The sequence below is a fragment of the Fukomys damarensis genome, unplaced genomic scaffold (assembly GCF_012274545.1).
Source record: "Fukomys damarensis isolate Sample0158 unplaced genomic scaffold, DMR_v1.0_HiC HiC_scaffold_26, whole genome shotgun sequence".
Taxonomy (NCBI): Eukaryota; Metazoa; Chordata; class Mammalia; order Rodentia; family Bathyergidae; genus Fukomys; species Fukomys damarensis.
This window is the reverse complement of record NW_022900938.1, coordinates 32171117-32193445: the sequence shown is the minus strand read 5'-3', so window position 1 is coordinate 32193445 and position 22329 is coordinate 32171117. Positions and strand designations below refer to the sequence as shown.

Here is a 22329-nt window from a genome sequence, read left to right as displayed (position 1 = left end):
AGGAGGATTGAGCCTGGGCTACATAGTGAGTTCCAGGTCAGTCTCAACTGCATAGTGATACCCTGTCTCAACACCCCCCCCATAAATAGATAAAAAATAAAATAAAATATACATCCTCTGGGAAACAAAACAAAACAAAAACAAAACCAAACTTTACCTGAAATCCACTGCAAGGAGTAGGACTTCACTCGAAAAGTGTTTTTCAAGTAATCAGTTAGAGAGTAAGTTCTGCGGCCATCAGCTGCAGCATCATCTGCTGGTGGAAAAAAAAAAAAAAAGAGCTGAATGTTCAGGATGGAATGGCCTAAACTTTGGGTAAAATAAATAAATGGATCTGTACAGCATAAAATGTACAAATACACATAAAATGCAAGATTGATTTTGAAAGATTTTGGACAAGATGAAAAGAGTACAAACATTTTTAAAGCACGTGAGAGTATGAGCTCACTGTGCAAGGCTAGCAAGTGTCACCACAAACATCTATATTGGCAATAACCAATGAAAATGTCACATGAGTACATTTTCTACTAGCCATATCTGAAGAAACTCAAGGTACAATCATTCTAACAGCATACTTTACTTAGCCCAGTGTATTAAAAATATTATTTCAACATGTAATCAGTAATTTAATGTTGTTAATGATATCCTTCACAATCTTTTCTCATACTAACTCTTTGAAATCCGGTGTGTAGTTTTCACTTACACAGATCAATGTGACTGAGCGTACGTTAAGTCAGTAGCTCCCTGTGGCTGTGTCTACCGCAGTGGCTGGCACAGGGCTAGATCTCCCTTTGCCGAGGCACTGAGGTCCATTTCCAAGCCTCCTTGCCCCTCAGAGACCTTTACGACATGTGCTCACCACATTTGGGGATTCTGTTTCCATCACACTTTTCCTTGAACTTAGTAAAATCTTATGGTTCTATATTCAAAGCCTGAAGTCATTTTTGAAATCTGTGTCTCTTTTCTCACTGTTTTCACTTACCTGGCCCTGTTGATTCTTCCTGATAAATCTGTTTCCCAAGAATACCTGCGCTCATGCTTTCTCATCCCATTCCCTCTTCTGCGCTACTACTGGAATAATTTTTCTAAGTGGCTCCTTCCACCCTGGTGCCTTCTCCTCAGAAGCTCCTCGTACTTCTCAGACACCCACCAGAAGATTCAAATGCTTCATCCTGGCATCCGACATACACTCTCTCCCTGTTCCATACCCACTCCCTGTAGAAAAGGTTTGGTCCTCTCACACGATCAGCCACCAAACCCGAGAGATCCTCCCCTGCTTTCTCTCCTCTGGATTGCTTGTCTGCAGTGTCTTCGACTGCTTCCACGGCCATCACAGCAGCCGCCCTGCGACTCCCACTCCTTCACGAAGACTTCCCTTCTGCCTCCTCTGACTTTAGCTCTCACACTTTCTTGGCTCTTGTCATTTAATGACTTGTGTCCACAACTATTTTTTGTTCTCCTCAGCAAGTCTTTATATATCTTATGCACATAATATATAAAATATATAGCACATGTAATATATATATATATATAATATAAATATATATCATATGTTTATTTGTTTCTTTACTTATTTAATTTTTGGTACCGGGGATTGGACTTAAGTCCTTGTGCTTGCGAGGCAGGTGGCGGCACCACTGAGCTAAATTCCTGGCCCATATAGTTATACTTTTTTTCTCTCTCTCATTGAGTTTATTGGTACATTTTAGGTATACAGTACAGTTACATTCATCATTGGGATCTTGTACCTCTACATGACAGGTCTTGGTTCTCATTTTTTCCCCTTGTCCCTGCCTTCCCTGCACCCCTATTTACTCCCTTCCCTATTTACAAACACTTTATTTCCATTTTTCATTTTCTTATATATTTTCCCCTTATTACCTTTCCCCTACCCCACCCACTTCCCCTATACCTTTAGCCCTTTTCTTCCTATTTCACATGGTCAATTATATCGTTAGGTTCTTATGTACTATTATAGTTTTTCACACCAGGGAAACTATTTGGTATTTACACATGTGTGACTTATGTATTTCACTTAGGAGTATATCCTCAATATGTATCCATTTTCCTATGAATGAATCTAATTTCTCATTCTTTATGGCTGAGTAGTATTCCATTTTATAGAAAAACCACATCTTCTTTATCCAGTCTGCAACTGATGTGGCCCATATATTTATACTTTTAAAGAGGGACTCTTGTTCTTTGGATGGTTTATTTTGCTTTTTTGCATTAACTCTTGGAATCTCGCACAGTTCAATGCCTCAGTGGGCAGACTCACAAAGAAATTTTTGTTGAGACATATATTTCACCCCAGAGGCATAATCAAATCAATGTGATTCTTCTTTCTCAATCCTAGTCTGTCCAGTGATGGCAGAGAACTTAACATCTTTTCCTAAAACCCAAACTTTTCCTTCATACACAACAGCAACCACCCACAGTTAGCCCCCTCCTAGCACTGTGTTAAGTACTATTCTCCAGCCGCATGTTCTCTTGATAATTTTTCACATTCTGTAGGAAGCTAATTACCTTATAGGAAATGTTCTTCCAAAAGATAGTCTTAAGATTTTATTCCTTCAGACTTTATCTGATGATAATTTTGTCCTGCCTTCAAAATCTCCTTCCCTGATAGATAAAGTTATTACGTTTTCTTTTTTATTCTATTGATTTTGTTTAAACAGGTTTGTCAAACAGGGTTAAAGAAGTTTTTAAAAGTTTGTTTCTTCAACTCAATTCCACATGTCACCTGTAAGAGTTAGTAAGATATTCATGTTCCTTAGCAGAAATATAGCAAGTGAATAAAATCAGCTTTTGGACATGCCAACTTTCACACAAGAAATAAAGCCCTGTGGTACAGAAAATACAATTTGAAACTTACACTTGATACAATAACTACAAACCTGGATTTTTCCCCTAAATGCCAGCCTTTCTTCTATACATCAAACAGTTCTAAAACAAGTACTATTTGGTAAATATTCCTGAAGAGATATACCTTACTATCAAGAACTATTAGTCTAAAACTTACACAAAACAAACCCCCAACTTAGTACACATTGAAGAATGAATGGTTATAGACATTCACAGTTCTAATTTTATGTGCTGATGTAGGTGTGTATCTGGACCTATACAAAAGAGACAGACCAATAATACACATATAGGAGCGCATAGCAAGGTAGACATATCAACACAGAACATTTACAGCTGGGCTTAGTTTTGTAAAAAGGTAAAGAGCTGAATACCTACAAAAGAGACACACACAGTGCTATTTCATTTAAATGCTATCTCATGTAAATGTATTTGGCTAGGATTTTTTCAGGGCAACATACTACATCTGAAATGGTAAGATAACTGAGGCAAAATTCCCTCGGCATCATTCTATGTCCAGTGGGCTTCTCACACCACTCATAACGCCTTCCTCACTGAGCTCTTACCTTTCTTGCCCTCTTCTGACACTTCTGAGCTCATCTTCTCATCAGCCCAAAGCTTTATGACCCCTGTGGATCCATCTGCTGATGCTCCAGATCTCAAGGCTGACGACACACTCCTGATGTGGCCCAACACATCCCAATGGGGCCACACTACCTTGGCATGTGTTGAGTTCACTCAGCTGCACCTCGGTTTCCATCTATTAGTTACCTAGTCCCAGCGCAGCATGGCTAAATTGGAGCAAGTAGAGCAACAAATGTTCCCTGTTTTTTGCCTTGCCATGTGACAAGCAGGGCACATTGGAAGACAGTTTGGAAACATCTAGATATGCGGGTTCTGTGAGATGTGAGTGCCAAGTCCAGGTTTTGACCTTTAGCGAGTTCATAGTTTGCTGCCAAGTTACAACCTATTCTGTCAAGCTCTTATAGGACACGCTCATGTTTCTTCTTCCCTGTCTACTTGTTCCCTGACAGGGCACTGCTGCAGCAACAGATGAAGGTCTTTGGCTGCTTGTGTGGTTTTCCTGTTGCGGCCTGGGACATGTCGTTCATTTGACTTATCAGTGCAGAGCATCGCGCTAGCCAAGTAAAGCAGCTAATCATATGTTACCCATCAGCTCATGCAGAAACTCTGAGATTCAAACCTTTTTTCATTTAAGAAAATTTTTAAAAAGGTTAGCAACATTATGCTTTACTTCTCTGGCTAGAAGAACTCTCAGGGTGAGCCATATGAAAACACTACTTTTTATCAGCCATAAATAGTAGAATAGGGTCATTTAAAATGGCTCAACTTGATACATTTTCATCAAACTGCCGTAGTATCTTCTAGCTTTAGGATCAAATCACCTCTGAAGAAAAATAATTCCAAAAAGGTAAGATTCAAGTAGAAAATAATGTAGTTTATAGAACAGTCTTAGTTGACCAACTATTACTGTGTGATTATAGTACATGTTGGATACTTTTATGGCCATTCATAATAAACTTCCTTTTTTCTGTTTTCCAATCTGATTTATAATATTTTCATTTCACAAAGATAAACTGTTTTGGTAGATAATTGGCTAATGAAATACATATAAAAAGAAATGTTCTCTTTACAGCGCATAAATGCATAAAATTGTTAAAAACAGGCAAGAGATATCTGATTATAGAGTTCCTGTGTTCCATATGGTAATCAGTTAGCATTGCACATTGATGTTTGTATCATTGATGGGTATAAAGAAATAAAATGGATGTTATTTCAGAATTTGTTGTACCAGCCTTGATATAGGGGCAGAAGAAGAAAAATCAATAAGACAGGAGAAGGAATTGATTGAAAAGCTTCCCAGATTCTATGGCTGGGTTATCTAATATTCAAAACGTGCAGGCTACCATCTTTCACCATTGATTCAAAAAGTACTATAAGAGGTTGAGTAGCCTGTGGTTTTGAAACCTACTTACTGTTTGGGGCCTTGGGAAAATTACTGAACCTTTGCTCTGGGTTCAGTGATGATATCACCTCAAAAATTCATGTTGAAACTTAACCCGCATTATGGTGGCTTTGAGAGGTGCAGCCTTTGGGGGAAGCTTTTGTGTCATGAGTGCTCCACTTCAGGAATGAGTGTGTACCTTTTAAAAGGCCTGGGGAAACTACCTCAGATCACTTTGCCACTCTACTTTCCACTATGTGAGGGTGCTGCTGCAAAGAGATGCCATCAATAGAGCCAGCCTTCACCAGACACTGAACCTTCCAGCACCTTCAACTTGGACTTCCCAAACTTCAGGACTATGATAAATGAATTCCTATTCTTTATAAATTATGTAGCTTCAGGTGTTTTGTTATAGCACTACAATAGGACTGAGACAGAAATTGGTACCAGAGAAGTAGTGTGCTACTATCAATGAATATCTGAAAATGCGAAACCATCTTTGGAATTGGGTAGTAGGTAGTGGCGGAAACAATTTTGAAGTGCAAGCTAAGAAAAAAGCCTGTACTATCATGCATGGAACATTAGAGGTGATTCTGATTCCAGGGATGGCGAGAAGGAGAGGAAAAGGAGAAAAGAAGAAGGGGAAGGGGAAGAGGAAGAGGAGGAGGAGGAGGAAGACTGACTTAGGCCATCTGTTAGAAGTTATGCTAAGGTATCATGATTAGTATTGTAAAGATAAGGGATGGGAAGAGGGAAGGTCACTCTGATAAAGTTTTATATATGAGAAAACTTTTATAAATGAGTTTTATAAATGAGAAACTTTTTTTTTTTTCGAAACTGGAGGACAGGTAAATCTTTTATGAAGTGACAAATAAATCAGGGCTCTGTGAAAAGCAGGATTTAAGAACGATGAACTATAATGTCTGGTAGAAGAAATCTCTAAGCAAAGTGCTCAGGGCACTCCACCACTTCTGACTGCCTACAGCAAAATGTGAGCAGAGGGGAAAGGATTTACAGACAATTTATAATAAAAAGGAAACAGAACTTAGGTGTTTGGAAAATTTCAGCTTGGATATGTTGTAAAAATGAAAAAGGCATATCTGGAGAGAAGACCAAGGGTGTGACCAGGATAAGGAGATTAGTATTTTAGAAACCAAATGTTACTTGTCTTAGTTTGTTTAATGCTGCTGTAACAGAGTATCAGAGAGTAGGTGATTTATAAACAAAAGAAGTTCATTTGCCTCATAGTTCTGAAGGCTAGGAAGTCCAAGAGCAATGGGCTATATCTTGTAAGGATCTCAGGCTGTGTCATAACCTGACCAGAACGTACATATAAGAGGGTGAGAGGGGAGCAAACTCACTTTTATAGCAATCTCACTTATGTGAGAACCACATTAATTCAATCATGAGGGTGGAACTTTCATTCCCTAAACAGCTCCTATTAGGCCAATCCCCAACACTGTTACACTAACAATTACATTTCTAATATATAAACTTTAGGTGATATATTCAAGCAATAGAACTATTCATTAAGACAATAAAGCTGTGATTTTGACACATATCTGCAATCCCCTCAGGAGGCAGAGGGAAGAGAACCCAAGTTTCAAGACAGCCTAGGCAACTTCACAAGACAGAGTCTCAAAGTAAAAAAATAAAAATAAAAGCTAATATAGCTACGTGGTAGAGACAGGCCCTGGGTTCAATCCTTAGTACTGGAGGGGGAAAAAGGCAATGGAAGAATGACTCTGAATACCTTTTGGAAATTACTGATATTTACCCTCCTGCCACAGACTTGGGGTACCCATGAGACCTCATTCTGGTGCAGTGCTTCTCAAATGTACCACATATGGTTCATGCAGGCCTAGGTGTGGCTCAAGTGGCCCTGCAGGAAGGTATAAGCCATAAACTTTGGTAGTGCCCATGTACGCAACCTCTGCAGGTATACCAAGTGCATGAAGTGAGGAGGTATAACAACCTCCACGTAGATTTCAAAGAATTCTTCATAGAGCCATGGGACCCATAGATAACTCCCACAGGGTAGGGCCACTACAGAAAGCCTCCAGTAACGCAATGTTTATTGGAGCCACTGGGACATGCCTGCAGATGAGACTCCAGAACTGTAGAGACACTAATGTGCAGTGACAGCTTGGGAGAGCATGAAACTCCAGCCCATGAGAGCTACAGCGTGAGCTGTGTCTACCAAAAGCAAAGGGCATAGATTCTTGGGAACCCAAGTCCCGCCCCAATGTTTCTGAAAGATACAGCATGAAGTAAAAAATTATTGCTAACCCTCAAGATTTAACATTGCTAGCCCTGTTGGGTTTTGGACTTATCTGGGACCTGATATTCCTTTATATTTACCATTTCTCCCCTTTGAAATGGGATGCCTATTCTACTTTTGTCCCACCATTGTGCTTTAGAACCACATAACTTGCTCTATTTCAAGGATTTACAGCTGGACAGAAATCTTTACACCTCAGGATAAATCTTATCTTGAATCTTGAACAAATAAACAAAAACTCTGAACCTTGGATGTTTGATTCTGGAACCAGTTAATTCTTTAGCGGCTATTGAGATGGAATGAATATGTCTTGCCTATGAGCAGGACATGAATTTTAGGAGCCAGTGATCCTTTTGCCCTTGTGCTCTTCTGCTATGAAGACATAGTATTAACGCTCTCATTAGACACTGAATACTGGCACCTTGAATTTGGGTGTCTTGGTCTCCACAACAGTAAGAACATGAACTCCTCTTGTTTATAAATTATGCAGTCTCTGGTACCCTGTTATATCAGCATAAATGGACTAAGATAAACTTTTAAAATTTCAAAGTTTCAAATGCAAATAACAGCATTATCAAACCCATAAAGACTCATAAACAGCAAATGTGATGCTGTGTGTACCATGCTTAGCTCAAGACTTAGAGTTTAGGAAAGTCTGCAGATGTGTCACATGTATGTATTGGGCTGAGATTAAGTATATTCACCATATTCATAATTACAAGCAATCCTAACAAGACAGTATGAGACCATTACATTGACAAAATATCTAGAAGTGCAATATAATCATTTTCTAAGTGCTAACAAAGAGCACCTCCTTCCTCTCATATGTCCAATACTGTCTACAGCATACACAGAAAAAGTCAGCTGTTTACATGAAGGGCAGCATTGGACTTAAGGGAATTAGAGGATTTGTGAAGAGCAACATTTCTCTGATTACTATACACCAGCAGCATCAAAATATAACGATTAGCAGGTTTACATTCTCAAAAACAACAAAACAACCAAATCCCAGATGCATAAGGCAGCGCCTGATAAATGTCTTGCCATTTGGCTACAAACTGTAGAATACTGGAACTGTGTACTCTAAACATCTACTGTAGCACCAGAGTGTTGGATGATCAAACTTCTGTTAGGACTTTGATCATTATATTTTCAAATGTCTACCCTAAAAAGCTAACCAAATGGTACAAAACACACCCCCCAAAGAAGCAATGGTCTGGAGAAAACATTTTAAGCAGGTAGTCGGGTCGGCGACTGATTCACCCCTCGGATGGTCCTGCAAACCTGGCCTCCCAGCTTTTCCTCAGACACAGTAGGACCATTTCTGTTCCGGGGGCTTTGCATTTCTTGTGCATTTTTCCTGGAATATTTCTCCCCCAACAAATGCCCAAGGTGGAACCACTAAATCCTTGGCCCCTTAGTCTTGGTCTTTTTTAACTGTTGTTTCCCTCCCATGGGGTAGTACTGCACCTCCCTCTCCCAAGGCATGCTCTAGTGCTTTTCTAGCTTTAGTGTTTCTTCTTAGCATTGATATCATATATTTTACTTATTCTCTTGTTTACTGTCTCTCTTGATTAGATATAAGCTCCACGAGAGCTCTTGTTTTGTTTTGTTTCGTTTCATTCCATTTACTATTATATATGTAGTAGGAGCACAAAAAATGATTGCTGAATAAAAAAAATCAAAGACAGACAACACAAAAATGAGAACCAACACAGTGCCTAATCCCACGTACGAGCTTCAACTGGCTCTGCTGTAGGAAGAGCAACAGGCTTGGCCAGAAGTCTCTTGGGTACAGAAGTTTGGAGTTCTAGCCTGTGACTGGATTCCATGAAGGTCAGCTCACTGGCCTAGGCCTGAACCAGTCATTTATTTATTGCCTTTCAGCTCCAAACATACCCTAATTTGCTCAGTAATGCTGCAAAAGAGATTCACAACTATATTTCCAAGAAATCTGCATCTACAGGGTTCCTGTTAAGTTCTGTCAAGAGGAAAACAGAAAAAGTTCAGCCACCAGTAGAGAAGGGAAAGCTGTACCTTTACTTTTCTTGCTGATCCTGCATAGCCTCTAGCATCTCCTGGAACACCCAAATGACCCCCTGCAGCTGGCCTCTCAGCAGAACCAGAAGCAGTTAGGTAGTCAAAAGGCTAACAGCTTTGAACCCAGGTCGTCTGAGTTCCTCTTCTTTGTTTCCAAGGGCAGGACAATTCCTTCCTGCAATTACTGTCTCTGGGTTCCATCAAAATTCCACTTTTACTTTTTATCTGTGGAACCAATTTCTGTACTGAAATACTTAATGTGACATCTCTATTAATCATGATACTTTACTGGTAGAAGAACTTACTCATCTTACCTATGAATAAGATGAATAAATTGTAAGAATACAGTATCTGGGCCTTGGATGAGCACACTTTTTCTGAAATTGCTGGATAGTAAATGTTTTAACCAGTGGTCTCTGGTCTCAGTCTTATCTACCCAAGTCCGCTCTTGTAGCTAGAAAGCCATCACAGCTAATCTGTAAGTGGATGAAAGGTGCCATAACAGTTTATAAAAACAGGTGGCCAGCCCTGGCTGTGGTTAGACAACCCATCTAGACATTCCTCAGCTTTGTAAGGAACATAAAACAAATAAACAAAAAAAAATTCTCAAGATTAGTTTTAAAAACCAGATACTGAGATCGATACTTGATGTCCTTGAAACAAAAGGGTATCAGCATACAGAGCAAAAAAGTGAAAACAGGCAGAACATTAGTGTCTCTGCATTCTGGTCACCATGAAGCCATCTATAGATGCTAGTGAAAAACAAGGAGGCAAGAGGGACTTCTGATCTGAGCCCGCTGTCTCTTCCCTGACAGCAGGCAGGAGGCTCCAAACACAGGAAGTCAGCACTAAAGATGGCAGGACTGTTTTATTTCTTTTGAAGTGAAAATTAAGTTTTGTCCTGATTACAGTCACTCCCTCTCCTCTTGACAGGACTTTTCTGGGGATAAACAAGACATAGCACTAAAGGCACAGATTAATAACTCAGGGCATTTATGTCCCTCTTGATTGATGGGGCCAGGATAATCTGAAATGATGAGAAACAGTGGAAAGGTGGAAACTTCTTAAGTATATGGATAAATGATCCACAAGCCCAAGACACATGCAGATATGTCAGCCCACGGGTGGCTTCTCATGACAAATAATTAAAATTTGTAGAGAAACATCAGTGGGCAGGGTTACAGGGCAAGCTAGGAGTCATGAGATAGTGTTGGAAAGAACACTGGGAGAGAGCTTCAGCATTCAGAGAAGCTGGGAGATGTGCTACGACTCCCCAGAGAGCGCTCCAGGAAGATTCATCAGCATAAGCAGTAAGGCTGCTCTTTGTGAGAAATGTTTCCCACCCAAGATAAAGGGAAAAACAATCCCTGAAAATAAAATTGCCACAGGAACTGTCCCTTTTCCAGTGTTTGCTAGGCAATCCTGACAGGAATGTGGGGCAAATGTCATTCTGTGACCTGCCTCTGGGCTGTTAAGGAATTAAAAAGTTTATATTTAAAGAACAATATTTATGCATTCTTACAAAGTTTATTTGTTTGTTTCATATGCTGTGGATTTAACCCAGAAAGTACTGCATTACATCTCCAATCCTTATTAGCTTTTGAAACAGGACCTCTCTAGGTTCCCTAGGTTGGCCTCAAAGTTGGGAACCTCTAGCCCTTGAGTAGCTAGGATTACAGGCCTATACCACCACCCCAGACTCTCAGGGAGTTCTTTCAGTGTTCTGAGTTGTTCTGTGTGCTGTATACTTGTACTAATTACTTTAGCTTCTTATTCTCATCCCGTTTTAGAGTTGGAGACTGAGGCACAGCCAGGCATAGCCAAGGTCTCACGATTAACACACACCAAAACCACATGTGTGCCATGCAATATAGCTCTAGAGCCTATGGTTATAATCACTCTTCAAACTGTTTCTAAACATTTGGAACAGCGATTGGGCATAAATGCTCCGCTTGCAGTTTTTGTGAATTGGTAGAAATGAGTTAGGCTTCATCGAAGTGTGAATTCAGTGTCTGCAACTAATTTAAACAGGCATTCAGTTAAAGTTTAATTTTGTTCTAGGATTCCAAAGTCAAGAGGGTGCCAGCTCTCTGAAAAGCCCTATAATTTTCTTTCTGGTCTGTATTAAAGATGGCAACTTGGTGGCTATCTGGAAAGGAATCTATACTATCCTTATTTTAGTTTCCATCATAGATCTATTAATTTGCAAAATCTTTCCCCTACATTTTTCAAAAACTAGATATATTTTAATACAAATTTATTTCTTCCCTTTTTCATGCATGCTGGATCTTAAATATTATAGAAAGCTGAATAATGCAAGCCCTGCAGTTAACATTTGGAAAAGTGCGTAAAATTATCTAACACAGATGATTCCCTTTCCAGCTCATCCTTTCTGTGTTGTCTCACTTGCTGCTATATAACCCTTGCCTTAGGTCACAGACGAGGCGGGCTTTTCCTCCAACCTGTGTCTCAGATCCTTGGCTTCTTGACTTCCGAGGGACTTTGCTGTCAGCCTGTCTTTTCCCTTGTAAGCATCTTCATTTCCTTTTTCCTGTTTACTTCTGCCCTGCCCATAACATGGAGAGAGAGAGAGTACTATCAAGAAATTGTTGCTTGACCTTCCTGTTTCCTGAGTCATCTCCTTATTTCTCTTCTGATGATGCTAAATAACCTTTCACATAAGCAATGTATATCTGTGGCTTTTATTTTCCCACTACCATCCTCATGCCTCTTGATCTATTCCTCCTGCTTACTCAGGCCATGCTTGTTTCTTCTCCCTTTTATGCTTATTCTTATTGCCAGATAATGTGCCAATGGATTAAGCAGTTTATAACATTATTTCAATACTTAATCAGAAGTATTTTCTTAACTAGAGTATATATGATCTAAGAGAATAAATGTGTCATCTATGTATCAAAAAGCAGTTAGCACGGAACCCTACCAATAGTAGGTACGCATGATCAAGAACTGAATGATTTGGCCCCATATTTATGAATCATAAACATTTTAATCAAAATCATTGCAACATTTTCTAAAATGTTCATCCAAACATTTTTCTTGCATGAACTCCTGGGGTAGTTTCTTTAATCCACCAAATATTTATTTAGTACCCATTGTGTTCAATGTTCTACACCCTGGCAGGAGATACAATAGTGAAGAACACAGGAAACATTTTTGCCCTCCTGAAGCTTGCATTACAATAGAGGAGACATATGAACCAATAATAAATAAATAAATAAAGGCTAATGTAAGGTGGAAATCAGCCCCATGAAGAAAATAAAATGGGGAAAGAAAAGGGAATGTTAGTATGGAGATGTTGCTGACTTCAATGCTGGTTGGAAGGGTCCCATGGATCCTACAGCACCATATGAGCTGAGATATCACGGAGTGGCTCTTTTCATCTCCCAAGGAAGCAACACCATATCAACTTTTCCATGCCTGGGATCTCTGACTGCCTGCTCACATACTCTGCTTCTAGAGGGCTCATGTAATTCAGTCAGGCACAAGCAGATGATTTCCTTCTCTCAAAGTTGACCGTGCCATGTAACAAAACCAAAAGAATAAAATACATCAAATTCATAATCTCAGAACATGAAAGAGGAGGGGCGGAAATCTTAGGGGACATCTTAGAATCCAGCCTATCACAGTCACCTTGCCCATTGTACTGAGAATGCATCCCAAGGGGATAAGAAACTAAATAGGGAAATGTTTCCACTAACTCAGGTGAAAGACGATGGTGTCTTGTACCAGGGTAGTAGCAATAGAGGTGGTAGGGTATGGTCAGACTCTGAAAGAGTGTGAAGATAGAGATAGTGACAGGATGTGACATCCAATTTATATTACCTGTAGAGGAAAGAGAGGCGTTGAGAAGAATTTTGTGGATTATTGACCTCAGCAACTAAAAATGAAATCTATTTTCTCAAACAAGAGAAATAAGGGCAGAAGAGGTGTGTGGACACAAAGTTTTGGGAGCTGACATTATGACAAGATAATATCATATCCAAATGGAGAAGTCCAGAAGGCTGTTGTATATATATGCACCTAGAGTTTAGCCAAGAGGCCTGGTTTGGAGATAAAATTTGAGAGTTGCTAGGTTACAGATGGTATTTTAGAGCATGGGAGTGGGTGAGATCATCTAGTGTAAAGTGGGAAAAGGCCTTAGGATGTATCCTTGGAGTAGGCAAGGTTAGAAGTCAAAAACGTAAGGAGGGACTCTGTAAAATGTTGGGAAAGAAATGCAGTGAGATAGAAGGGTAACGAAGAGAGTAGTGCCGCAGAGGTGAGGTGGAGAAGGAGGACCAACCGAGGCATGTGAAACAGTAAGAACTGAGCTCACTGCTTCGCTAACACAGAGGAAGTTAGGGTACCCGACAAGAATGGGACTGTTTTGGTAGTGTGGTGGGAACAGCCTTTATTCTATAGGTTTAGGAGAGAGAAAGGAGAGGGGCTGCAGATGGTGACAACAAAAGACTGAGGAGTTTTGCAGTACAGACACAGAGGAAAAGAATGTAGACATTGGGCAATGTGGTACAGATCTGTAATTCAAGCTATATGGGAGGCTGAGGCAGGATTGTTGAATTCGAGGTCAGCCTGGGAAATTTAGTGGCTTAGTGAGAAAAGGAAGAGAGGGGAAATGTTTTCTTCCATTCTTTTCTTTTCAAGGATGTGAGAGATTAGAACATATTTATGATCAATAGAGATGGACAAAATAATGGCACTCCAGGCAAGGGAGCAGTCAGGCCTTGAATAGGGATGGGCTGATAAGAATTTAAAAAGTTCTCTCAAGTGGTTTCCATTTTCTTCTTAAGACAGGAATCAAGGTTCTCAGCTGAGAGAGCCCTTGAGGCGTGGCTGGAGGTGTGAGGAGAGGTGACTGCAGAGAGGAGAGTGGGCAAGTAGGCTGTAGGGAAAATGTGGGCAGGTTCCAGACAGGACTAAGCGGCCACTGGAGGCTGGGTTCTGGCTTTTCCTTTCAGTACCATTAAACACCTTACCTATAAATGAAATCATTACCATGCAGACTAGTCCCCTCCCAGAAGTTTGACAACAGAAACCTGAATCATCAATTAGATTTTTTTAATTGATATAAAATTAAACTATAGATTCTAGAGGTTGTGAAGTTATTTTGTTTGTTTGTTTATTTACTTATTTTGTTTTGTTTTTATAGCCATTATTTCAAGGCCTGCTTTCCTCAGGTTGCTTTTGCAGGCTTATTTTCACCATCTTTTGGAACACTTTATTTCTGTTTCTGCCACTTTTTCCTATTATATGTTGGATAAAACACGATAGTTTATATGCATTTTATGAGAAAATGGAGAATAATTCTCACAAGTTTCTGACCTCCTCAGTTGTCTCAGATTTGTATTTTAAATATTAAAAATACAATTCTTCCCTGCTCTTGATCACTTTGGATAATAAGATTAAGTAAATGCTGGGGTCAACATGCCCTTAGAACAATAATGGTGGCATGGAAACCTGTTGCTTTAGATTAAAACGAGGTGGTCAGGAAAGAAGATAAAGGGAGAGTTTAACATCTGACTCTCAGGAGATTAGACTGAGGCTGATGCCTATTCTCTTTTGCCACAAAATTAAATCTTGTAATGAAAGGAGAGTAATAACAAAATGTATGTTACACCTACATACACCACCTTCCTGTTTCTCTGAACTCTCAATTCCACGTAGGTGCTTACACTTCCTCTTCCATGAACTAAGGTAGAGAGTTCCTCTTCAGTCCAGAACAGCGAGAATTATGAGTCTACTCCAATCACAGTGATATCTTCCCTTTACTAGTGACTAAATTAGAAATAATAAGACCTGAAGAAACACCTGCCTTAGGTCAGAGAAATTCTAGGAATTCATTTTCCCCGGGTATAACAGACCACAAATGAGGAACATCATCCTCTTTTTCCCCGGGGAAGAGCTGCGTTGCTCAGTGATGTGCTGAGCTGCAGCAACCATTCTCAACCACCAGTGGACAACGTGAAAGCAAAAATTAATGATCTGAGGATGGCGGCACTGAAAAACGCAAAGACCTCAGGTCCTTGAGGATGTTGTTGGAACACTGCATTAACAAAGTCATGAAGTACCTTCTCCCTTTTAGTTTCATAAGGTGCTATAATAACAGCACAATAAAATTCTATAGTTTAAACCACTTCTGCCAGGTAAACTGTTACTTACAGCTAAACTTCCTGTCTGCTACCGACCCTCACACAGAATCGGGCACTGTAAATTGCTGAGAATGAAGCATGTCAGTGAACCTCATGTGTGGGAGCTGGTCTGGCATTTTGAGGACGGATGGACTGCATTCGGGCCCATTAATTATTAACTTTTTATGCTTGGTTGGTTTCCATACAGACTTCCCTGAATTTATTATTTGCTTGTGATCCCTTCCATAGCACTTTGATCATTTACTGGAGAGCACTTAGCTCTTGATTGTAGTGAATGTTTATGCCTTTAATATTGTGAATTATTTGAAGACAGGAATACTATCTATCATCTTTCCATCACTATGGACAAAATGCCCAACATACAGAAAATGCTCATTAAAGACTGAATTGGAGAGATACCTTCTGTTGACAAGTCTCTGCTGGGTGAATATGATATAGATGACCTCACCACCACCTTTTCCAAGTGGCTCAAAATCATACTTGGAATAAAAGTCTCTTTTCTTAACCCTCAGCTTCCTCTACTGTACTTTATTTTTGTCATATGGATTATTACCATCTAAAACTTTTTCTACCTTTGCCTATCATCTGCCTGCCTCATGGACAGTAACAGCCCAGGGAATAAGGCTTCTGCCTGTATTGCTCAGGGCTGTGGTTCCCACACTCAAAGCAGCACCTTAAAACGTAGTGTTCAAAATTGCTGAACTGATAAATACTGCCTTTGCTTCTGTAGGACCTTAGACCCAAAGAGGTTTCAATTCTTATCCTGAAGGCTTCTCTACCTGGAATAAAAGAATATAACAGAAAAATAAGAGTCACTCATGAAACTCATAGTCCTGCTTGGGCAGGGTGGGCTTTATAACAACTAAGAGAAAGAGGAAAACATTGTCTGAGCCCCAGCAATACAAAATTGGGGCTAGTAGACCAATATTTCAGTTTTAGGGGACTCAGTGTTAAGTCAGGTGAGGGACGGGGTGGCTAAAGTTTCCCACTTGATACTTAGTCCTTCCTCCTTTACCTTGGTTACACATCACAAGCCACCATGGCTCTCAGAGTGGCAGAAACAAAAACCCTACTGGCTCTGGCTCTGTTTTGAACTGTTTCTTCTCCTTCGGCCTCAGATGATGAAAGATGAGACTTGAGAACATGGGTCTCTGTTTATGCAGTGAATCGAACAAAGAAGAAATATGTACAGTTAAAGAAAGCAAATGATCTATATTTATGTTCAAAAGTTTCCTATGCAGTTTGCTTTTGAAATATAATATAAAACTGAAAATACAAGACATGGAAAAACAATAAAACAGCTGGTTCAGAAGTTCCAGTTTTGTGGTTTCAGCTTATTCTCAAATTGAAAGTCACAGCTTCTGTAGGAGGTCATATGGAACTGTGAAGACTAAAGGTAAAAATATTTATAAGATATTGATTTACAGCAATAAAAGGATTAGCATCCAACCATAAAGCAATGATTAAACATTAACTCCAAAAAATTATCACCAAAGCATTTCTTCAAATCAGCTATTTATGAGAACCAGCAGGTTCAGACAAGGTAAGAAATAAAAAGATTTGGATTCCCAAGATCCAGTACTTACTTGAAAGCACCTAAACTTTCTATGCCTCAGTTTCTTCACATGTGAAAAGTTAAGATATTAACACATCTTTCTAGAATGTATTGTTCTGTGAGGTTCTAATGAAAGAAGATGCATCAGAAGCAAAAAGTAAGTAAAGCTGAAAGTAAGTAAATTGGGACATACTACTAACTATTATTACAACTTAATGAGACCAAGGGCATAGAATTTCAGGCTGGAGTACGATCAGTGGTTAGAACATGTGCTCAGTATTTGTGAGGCTCTAGGTTCAATCCAGAGCACAGCTGCCACTAAAGCAGAAAATAATGAGCATGAGATGTCTATCCTGGGCTGGAAGGCCTCTATATACACCATAAACCTTCATGCAGGAATGGAAGCATCAGCAGTACGCTGTTTTTCTCATAATTCTTAGAATACAGGCATCAGCAGCCATTAAATTATATAACATAAATGAGAAATTAAAACAATTATGCTTGTATGACCAAGTTAATTTTACACTTGATCGCAAGCTAACAAAATGACGTGGAGCTTAACAGTATTGAGTAGTAGCTCCAGTGCAATGTCTCCTAAGTGTGAACCCCAACTCTGCAGTGTCCAGCAAACTCATCATTGGCAGTCACCCTCACGGACTATTCAATGATACCCACCTCTGAGACTTATGGCCTATGTAGTGTCCCTCGTGTTGGATCAAAGTTGTTTTGTATGATCAATGCCAGGCAGCAGAAGTGACGCTACTGTGTCATGGCTGCCACTTCTGAGGCTACAAATAAGACATTGAGCTTTCCTGCTTAGTTTGTTCATTCTAAAAGGGGGAAGTCAACTGCTCTGCTAGCCTAAGAGGGTCATACATGGGAAACAGAGGCCTCTATCCAACTGCTCTGGTAAGTGAATTGTTCCTTCAGCACTAGCCAGGCTTTCTTTCAGAGGACTTTATTTTGGTACTAGAGGCTGAATCCAGGGCCTTTGCACTGAACTGTATCTCCAGCCTTTGAGACAGGATGCTGGGATTACAGTATGTGCTGCCACATCTGGCTTCAGATGACATCTTGATGGCAACCTGATGAGCGCACTTGAGGTAATAGCAAACTAAGTCACACGCAAATTCCTGATCCACAGAAACTATGAGATAACAAATGCTGTTTTCAGACTTGGCATAAATAATCTGTCATGTAGCCTCCAAAGGAAGGCTATGCACATGGAGATGATAACAGTACCTCTCTCAAAGAAGTGTCTTAATGAGGAAATGAGAAATACCTCAGCCCAGTCAGTGCACATACTGAATATCGATTGGCTGTTACATTCCTTCTCCTCCACAAGGGAGCTGCACCTACATGTCATTTACACCACCATCCCCCAGGACCTCGGCATTTTCTTAAGTCATAAAACGAGAAGTACCCTGAGCCAGCCCCAGGCGGTCCCTTTATGTCGTCTTTTTGTGACCATTAACTGGGCGAACAAGCTTCCCTTTCTCCTTGCCTAATCCCCTTTGAGAAGAGAGGCAAAGATTTGGAAGACAGAGAAAGTCAAGGCACATGCTATGTATGACTAGGGAACCAAAAGCCAAAATCACTGGCCTGAAAAAGACTAATCTCTCAGCACAGGGATACTCACAAAGGTTGACAGTGGTTAACTGAGCTGGCTGAAAACTAATCGAGCTTTTACAGAGCACGCTGTTTAGAAATTGTCCTCTGACATATATAAAGCTTTCATTCAGCCTTATTTCTGTGCTTTTCAACTGGAAATTGATCCTGGATTTTCTCAGGCAAACTTCATAGATGCTATCTTTTTGCTCTCTGATTATTCCTGTCTCCTCACATTTGGGTTTTCTTTTACTACTGATGGGTGGAGGAGCAGTCAAATCTCCTATACACTGAAAGAAGGGCTAATGAAGGTTTCGAGGAAGTTTATTGCTAAAGCAGAGAAAGGAACAGAAGCGGAAGAGAGATGCTCCTATTCCACAATAAAACTCAGTAATAAAACCATTTGACAACTGAATATTACAAACCAAATATATGACAACCAAACACTTCAAGCATGTAATATTAATGTTACGGGGGAAGTAAAGGAATCACAAACACTGAATTAGGTTTTATGATCACCAGGTCATGAGGATTTCTATCATTCCATGCGAACATTTTTCTATATTTTACTAATGAATCTCTAAAAACTGAATGTTTCTGCAGGATCCTTCTAAAATGGGATCGGTGAAAAATTTCTAAATAAAAATACATCCTTTATTATATATTTGGTTGCGCTGAAATTTGAATTTTCCTTGGAGAAATGTAAGGAAATTTTACTCTCACCTGTCACCATTAGAAGTTTATATTCTAAAAACAGATGCCAATAGTAGTGGGCCTCTCTTCCCCCACCTCCTCCCTCCTGCTCTGGTGCGTCTACTTCTGCTGAAGTCAGCATTTCATATGGAAACTCTTGACCTTCTCTTAAACTCACCTCTCAGGGGAAGAACTCGTGTTTAATCCTTTCCTCCTCCTTCCCTCTAGCTATGTTCTTTGGGTTTCACATAATCTGAGTCTTTGTTTCATTTTTCTCTGTCACATTTCCCTCCCTGCCCACCTTCCTTTGTCTTTTCCTTCCTCTTATTCCCTCATGCCCTTCGCCCCGCCTTCCCTCTTCTCCTGCACTTGTTTGATGTCTAACCCTGATGGCGGATAAGCAGGGGTCTCTCGAAAATGACTCTGGGTTCTATTAAGAATCCCTTATCGCATCACAGCCCAGGAAAGCAATCACTGATTTAGAGAAAGTGCTGCACTCCTGAGCTTTCACCTCTGTTCTTATGGTAAGGAAGAGCTTGAGACAAAATAGTCTCTTTTTTATTGAAACATTCATACATAAAAGTCAAGAAATATATGAAAGAACGCCAGATATTGAGATACATATCTGCTGGGAGGCTGAGGCAGGGGGATATTTAAACCAATTAATTTAAAAATTTAGCAAGACCCTGTCTCATAATAAAAAATATGATAAAAAGGGTGGGATATAACTCAGTGTGATGTTCCTTGGTTCAATCCCCAGGAGAGAGAGAGAGAGAGAAGAGCGAATAAAGCCACTTCTCCATCTGTTTGCCAAGAGCATCCTGAGCTACCCTCCACCCTACTTCTTTTGTTTAAACAGTTACTAAAGTCTAAGTCATTCACATTTCTCAGCAGCTCCACAGCTCCTACAGAGTTACGATCTACAGTGTAAGTGCCCTGGGCCATTTCCTCTCTTCCCCTCCCAGGCTCTCTCCCTCTCAGCCCAGCAGTCCAGGCAAGCTTAGGATTCTCCAGTAGCTCTGCATCCCTTACAGGTTAAAATCCAGCCCCTACTATGCATCCTCCTCTCTGGCCCTGGATCCTTTTAGAATCCCAGAAGAGAGGACATTATCTTTTTGCCAATGTCAGAACTATTTTCTGACTATTCGAGCTTCCCTACAAAAGAAACTTTGTAAGAGGTTTTCCCTGGGGTCTCCTGGCAAAGCTCCTTCTGAGCCTCAGGGCAGTTTTCTCAGGCTTTTTCAATCTGAATCCCAAGGGTAGTCAGATGGAGGGAGGTGAGTCTCTCAAGTTCTCAAAATGCTATTTAGGTGCTGTTTAGGTGAAAGGGCAGACAACCCCTCCCCAGTTTGTAAGCCCAATCCAGCAGCAGAAAAATGCCTGTGGTTAACTCAAGCAAGCCCTGTGGAAAGTAAGTGCATTTTGCAGTCCCTAGATCAGTTTACTTAGGGGAAGTTTGGATGATTGCAATCTTACCCATCCCTCCAGTGATGCCTGCAATGTCAGTGATGTTCTGGAGACATATAGGCTATCCAGTTTACTTCAATACATTTCTGTATACGTGTATATATAAATATATATGTTTGTATGTATATACTCTATATGCATGTATGTATATTTACACATATGTGAAACAAATCATATTTGTTTGCATATTACCACTACATGACAAACTTTTGGAAGCTAGATATTTTCATATTTATACAATTTGATCTTTGTAACTGTTTCCAGAGGCATAGTACCTGTAATAGAATGTAAGTCCTATAAATATTTATTGATTGTATGAATGGCCCATTCTTTTCCCAAACAGCTTTGGATGTATCTGTTTAAAGGTACAAAAGTATCACTTTATGAAAATAATTACAATTTAATAGTTCAATAGAAAGAGTCAAACATAAGTGGAGGGAATCTAGCATTTAGTATTCTAAAACAGCAGTAAACACTGGTTTCTTTAAATGTCATCAGCAATCAAGCTATTCATTTATTTAACCTTTGGCACCTTTGCTCCAATCTTGAAACTGTGGGGCAAACATGTCATTGATAGCTCCACAAACTAATTCTAAATTGTTGCCTTGAACTCTGGATAAGACCCCTAACCATGTAACTGCTGACTGAGTTTCCTGATTGACCAAACCATCCGGAGAGATTGCTTCAGTTGGCTGACTCATTTAGAAAGTGTTCAGGGCTGAAATGAAGTGTTTAAAAGGAAATGAGGGCCAGAAGAGACCCAAATCAGTAATCTCACTTTCTGGTAGCCAAGTATGCATTTCATTATTTGTGTGTTTTATATGAAAGTAATGGCTCAACTTGGAACATTTAGTTAAGCTAAAAAGACACAGGTGGCTTTAAATAAAATAATCCACTAACATCACCAATTTCAGACCCTTCTTAATGCCATTCACACCAGCTTTTTGATTAAGCTCTGCAGTAGATCTAAATTGGTCAAGTTGGTACTTCCCTGCATCCAAATCCTCTAACTGATGAATTCTGAACATGTGTAATGGGGGGGAATAAACAAACAAACAACCTCAAACAAAACTTGTGTATTATCTTTGCTCTAAACTGTATTTCGAGGCTCATTCTCCTTATTTTCCCTCCACGTAACACATTCTTACGCTGTTTGTAGATCTTGAAACACTGCCTTCTTTGAAGACCTCGACAATTAACCTTTTATTTAAAAAAAAATATTTTCAAAATTAAATTTAATAAAAAGAAATCGTGACCGTTCCTAAACTTCAGGAATTATATATTTCTTACACATAAAGAGCGACAGGTCCAGGGCTCGCAGCCTAAACCCTGGAGCCCGTGGGCCGAAGCGAGTCGGGTCTCCACACCAGAAGCAGCAAGTGCAGCGTTCTCGGCTGCACCTGCACCCTGGCCGGAGCCCCAAGCAAAACGCCTCCCCGCCCTAGCGTGCTAAGTGGGAGCCAGACCCCATGTCAACCGTCTCATCATTTGCAACTGTTTAAACTTGCCTTTGTTCAGCAGAACCACGGGCACGGTGATGACGGTGACCAGCGCGGCAGCTCCCAGCAGTCCCAGCAGAACCTTCCAGGGCGTCTGCAAGCCGGGCAGACCACGTCCAGTTAGAGGAAGTTCTGGCCCCAGCCCTGGACACGGGTCGGGGCTTGGCTGCTCCAGAGGCGGGGGGTGGGGG

General features: G+C 40.2%; 1 protein-coding gene across 1 annotated transcript in view; it reads right to left on the bottom strand.

Annotated features, from left to right (window-relative positions):
- The window catches only part of Dpp4 (dipeptidyl peptidase 4), a 73791-nt gene that overhangs the window by 50858 nt on the left and 604 nt on the right, over nt 1-22329 (bottom strand). The window contains exons 2-3 of the mRNA XM_010606844.2: nt 22148-22232; nt 158-256 (exon numbers count right to left, since the gene is read on the bottom strand). Coding sequence (XP_010605146.1) covers nt 158-256; nt 22148-22232 — 184 coding nt within the window. The remainder of the gene's footprint in view (nt 1-157; nt 257-22147; nt 22233-22329) is intronic.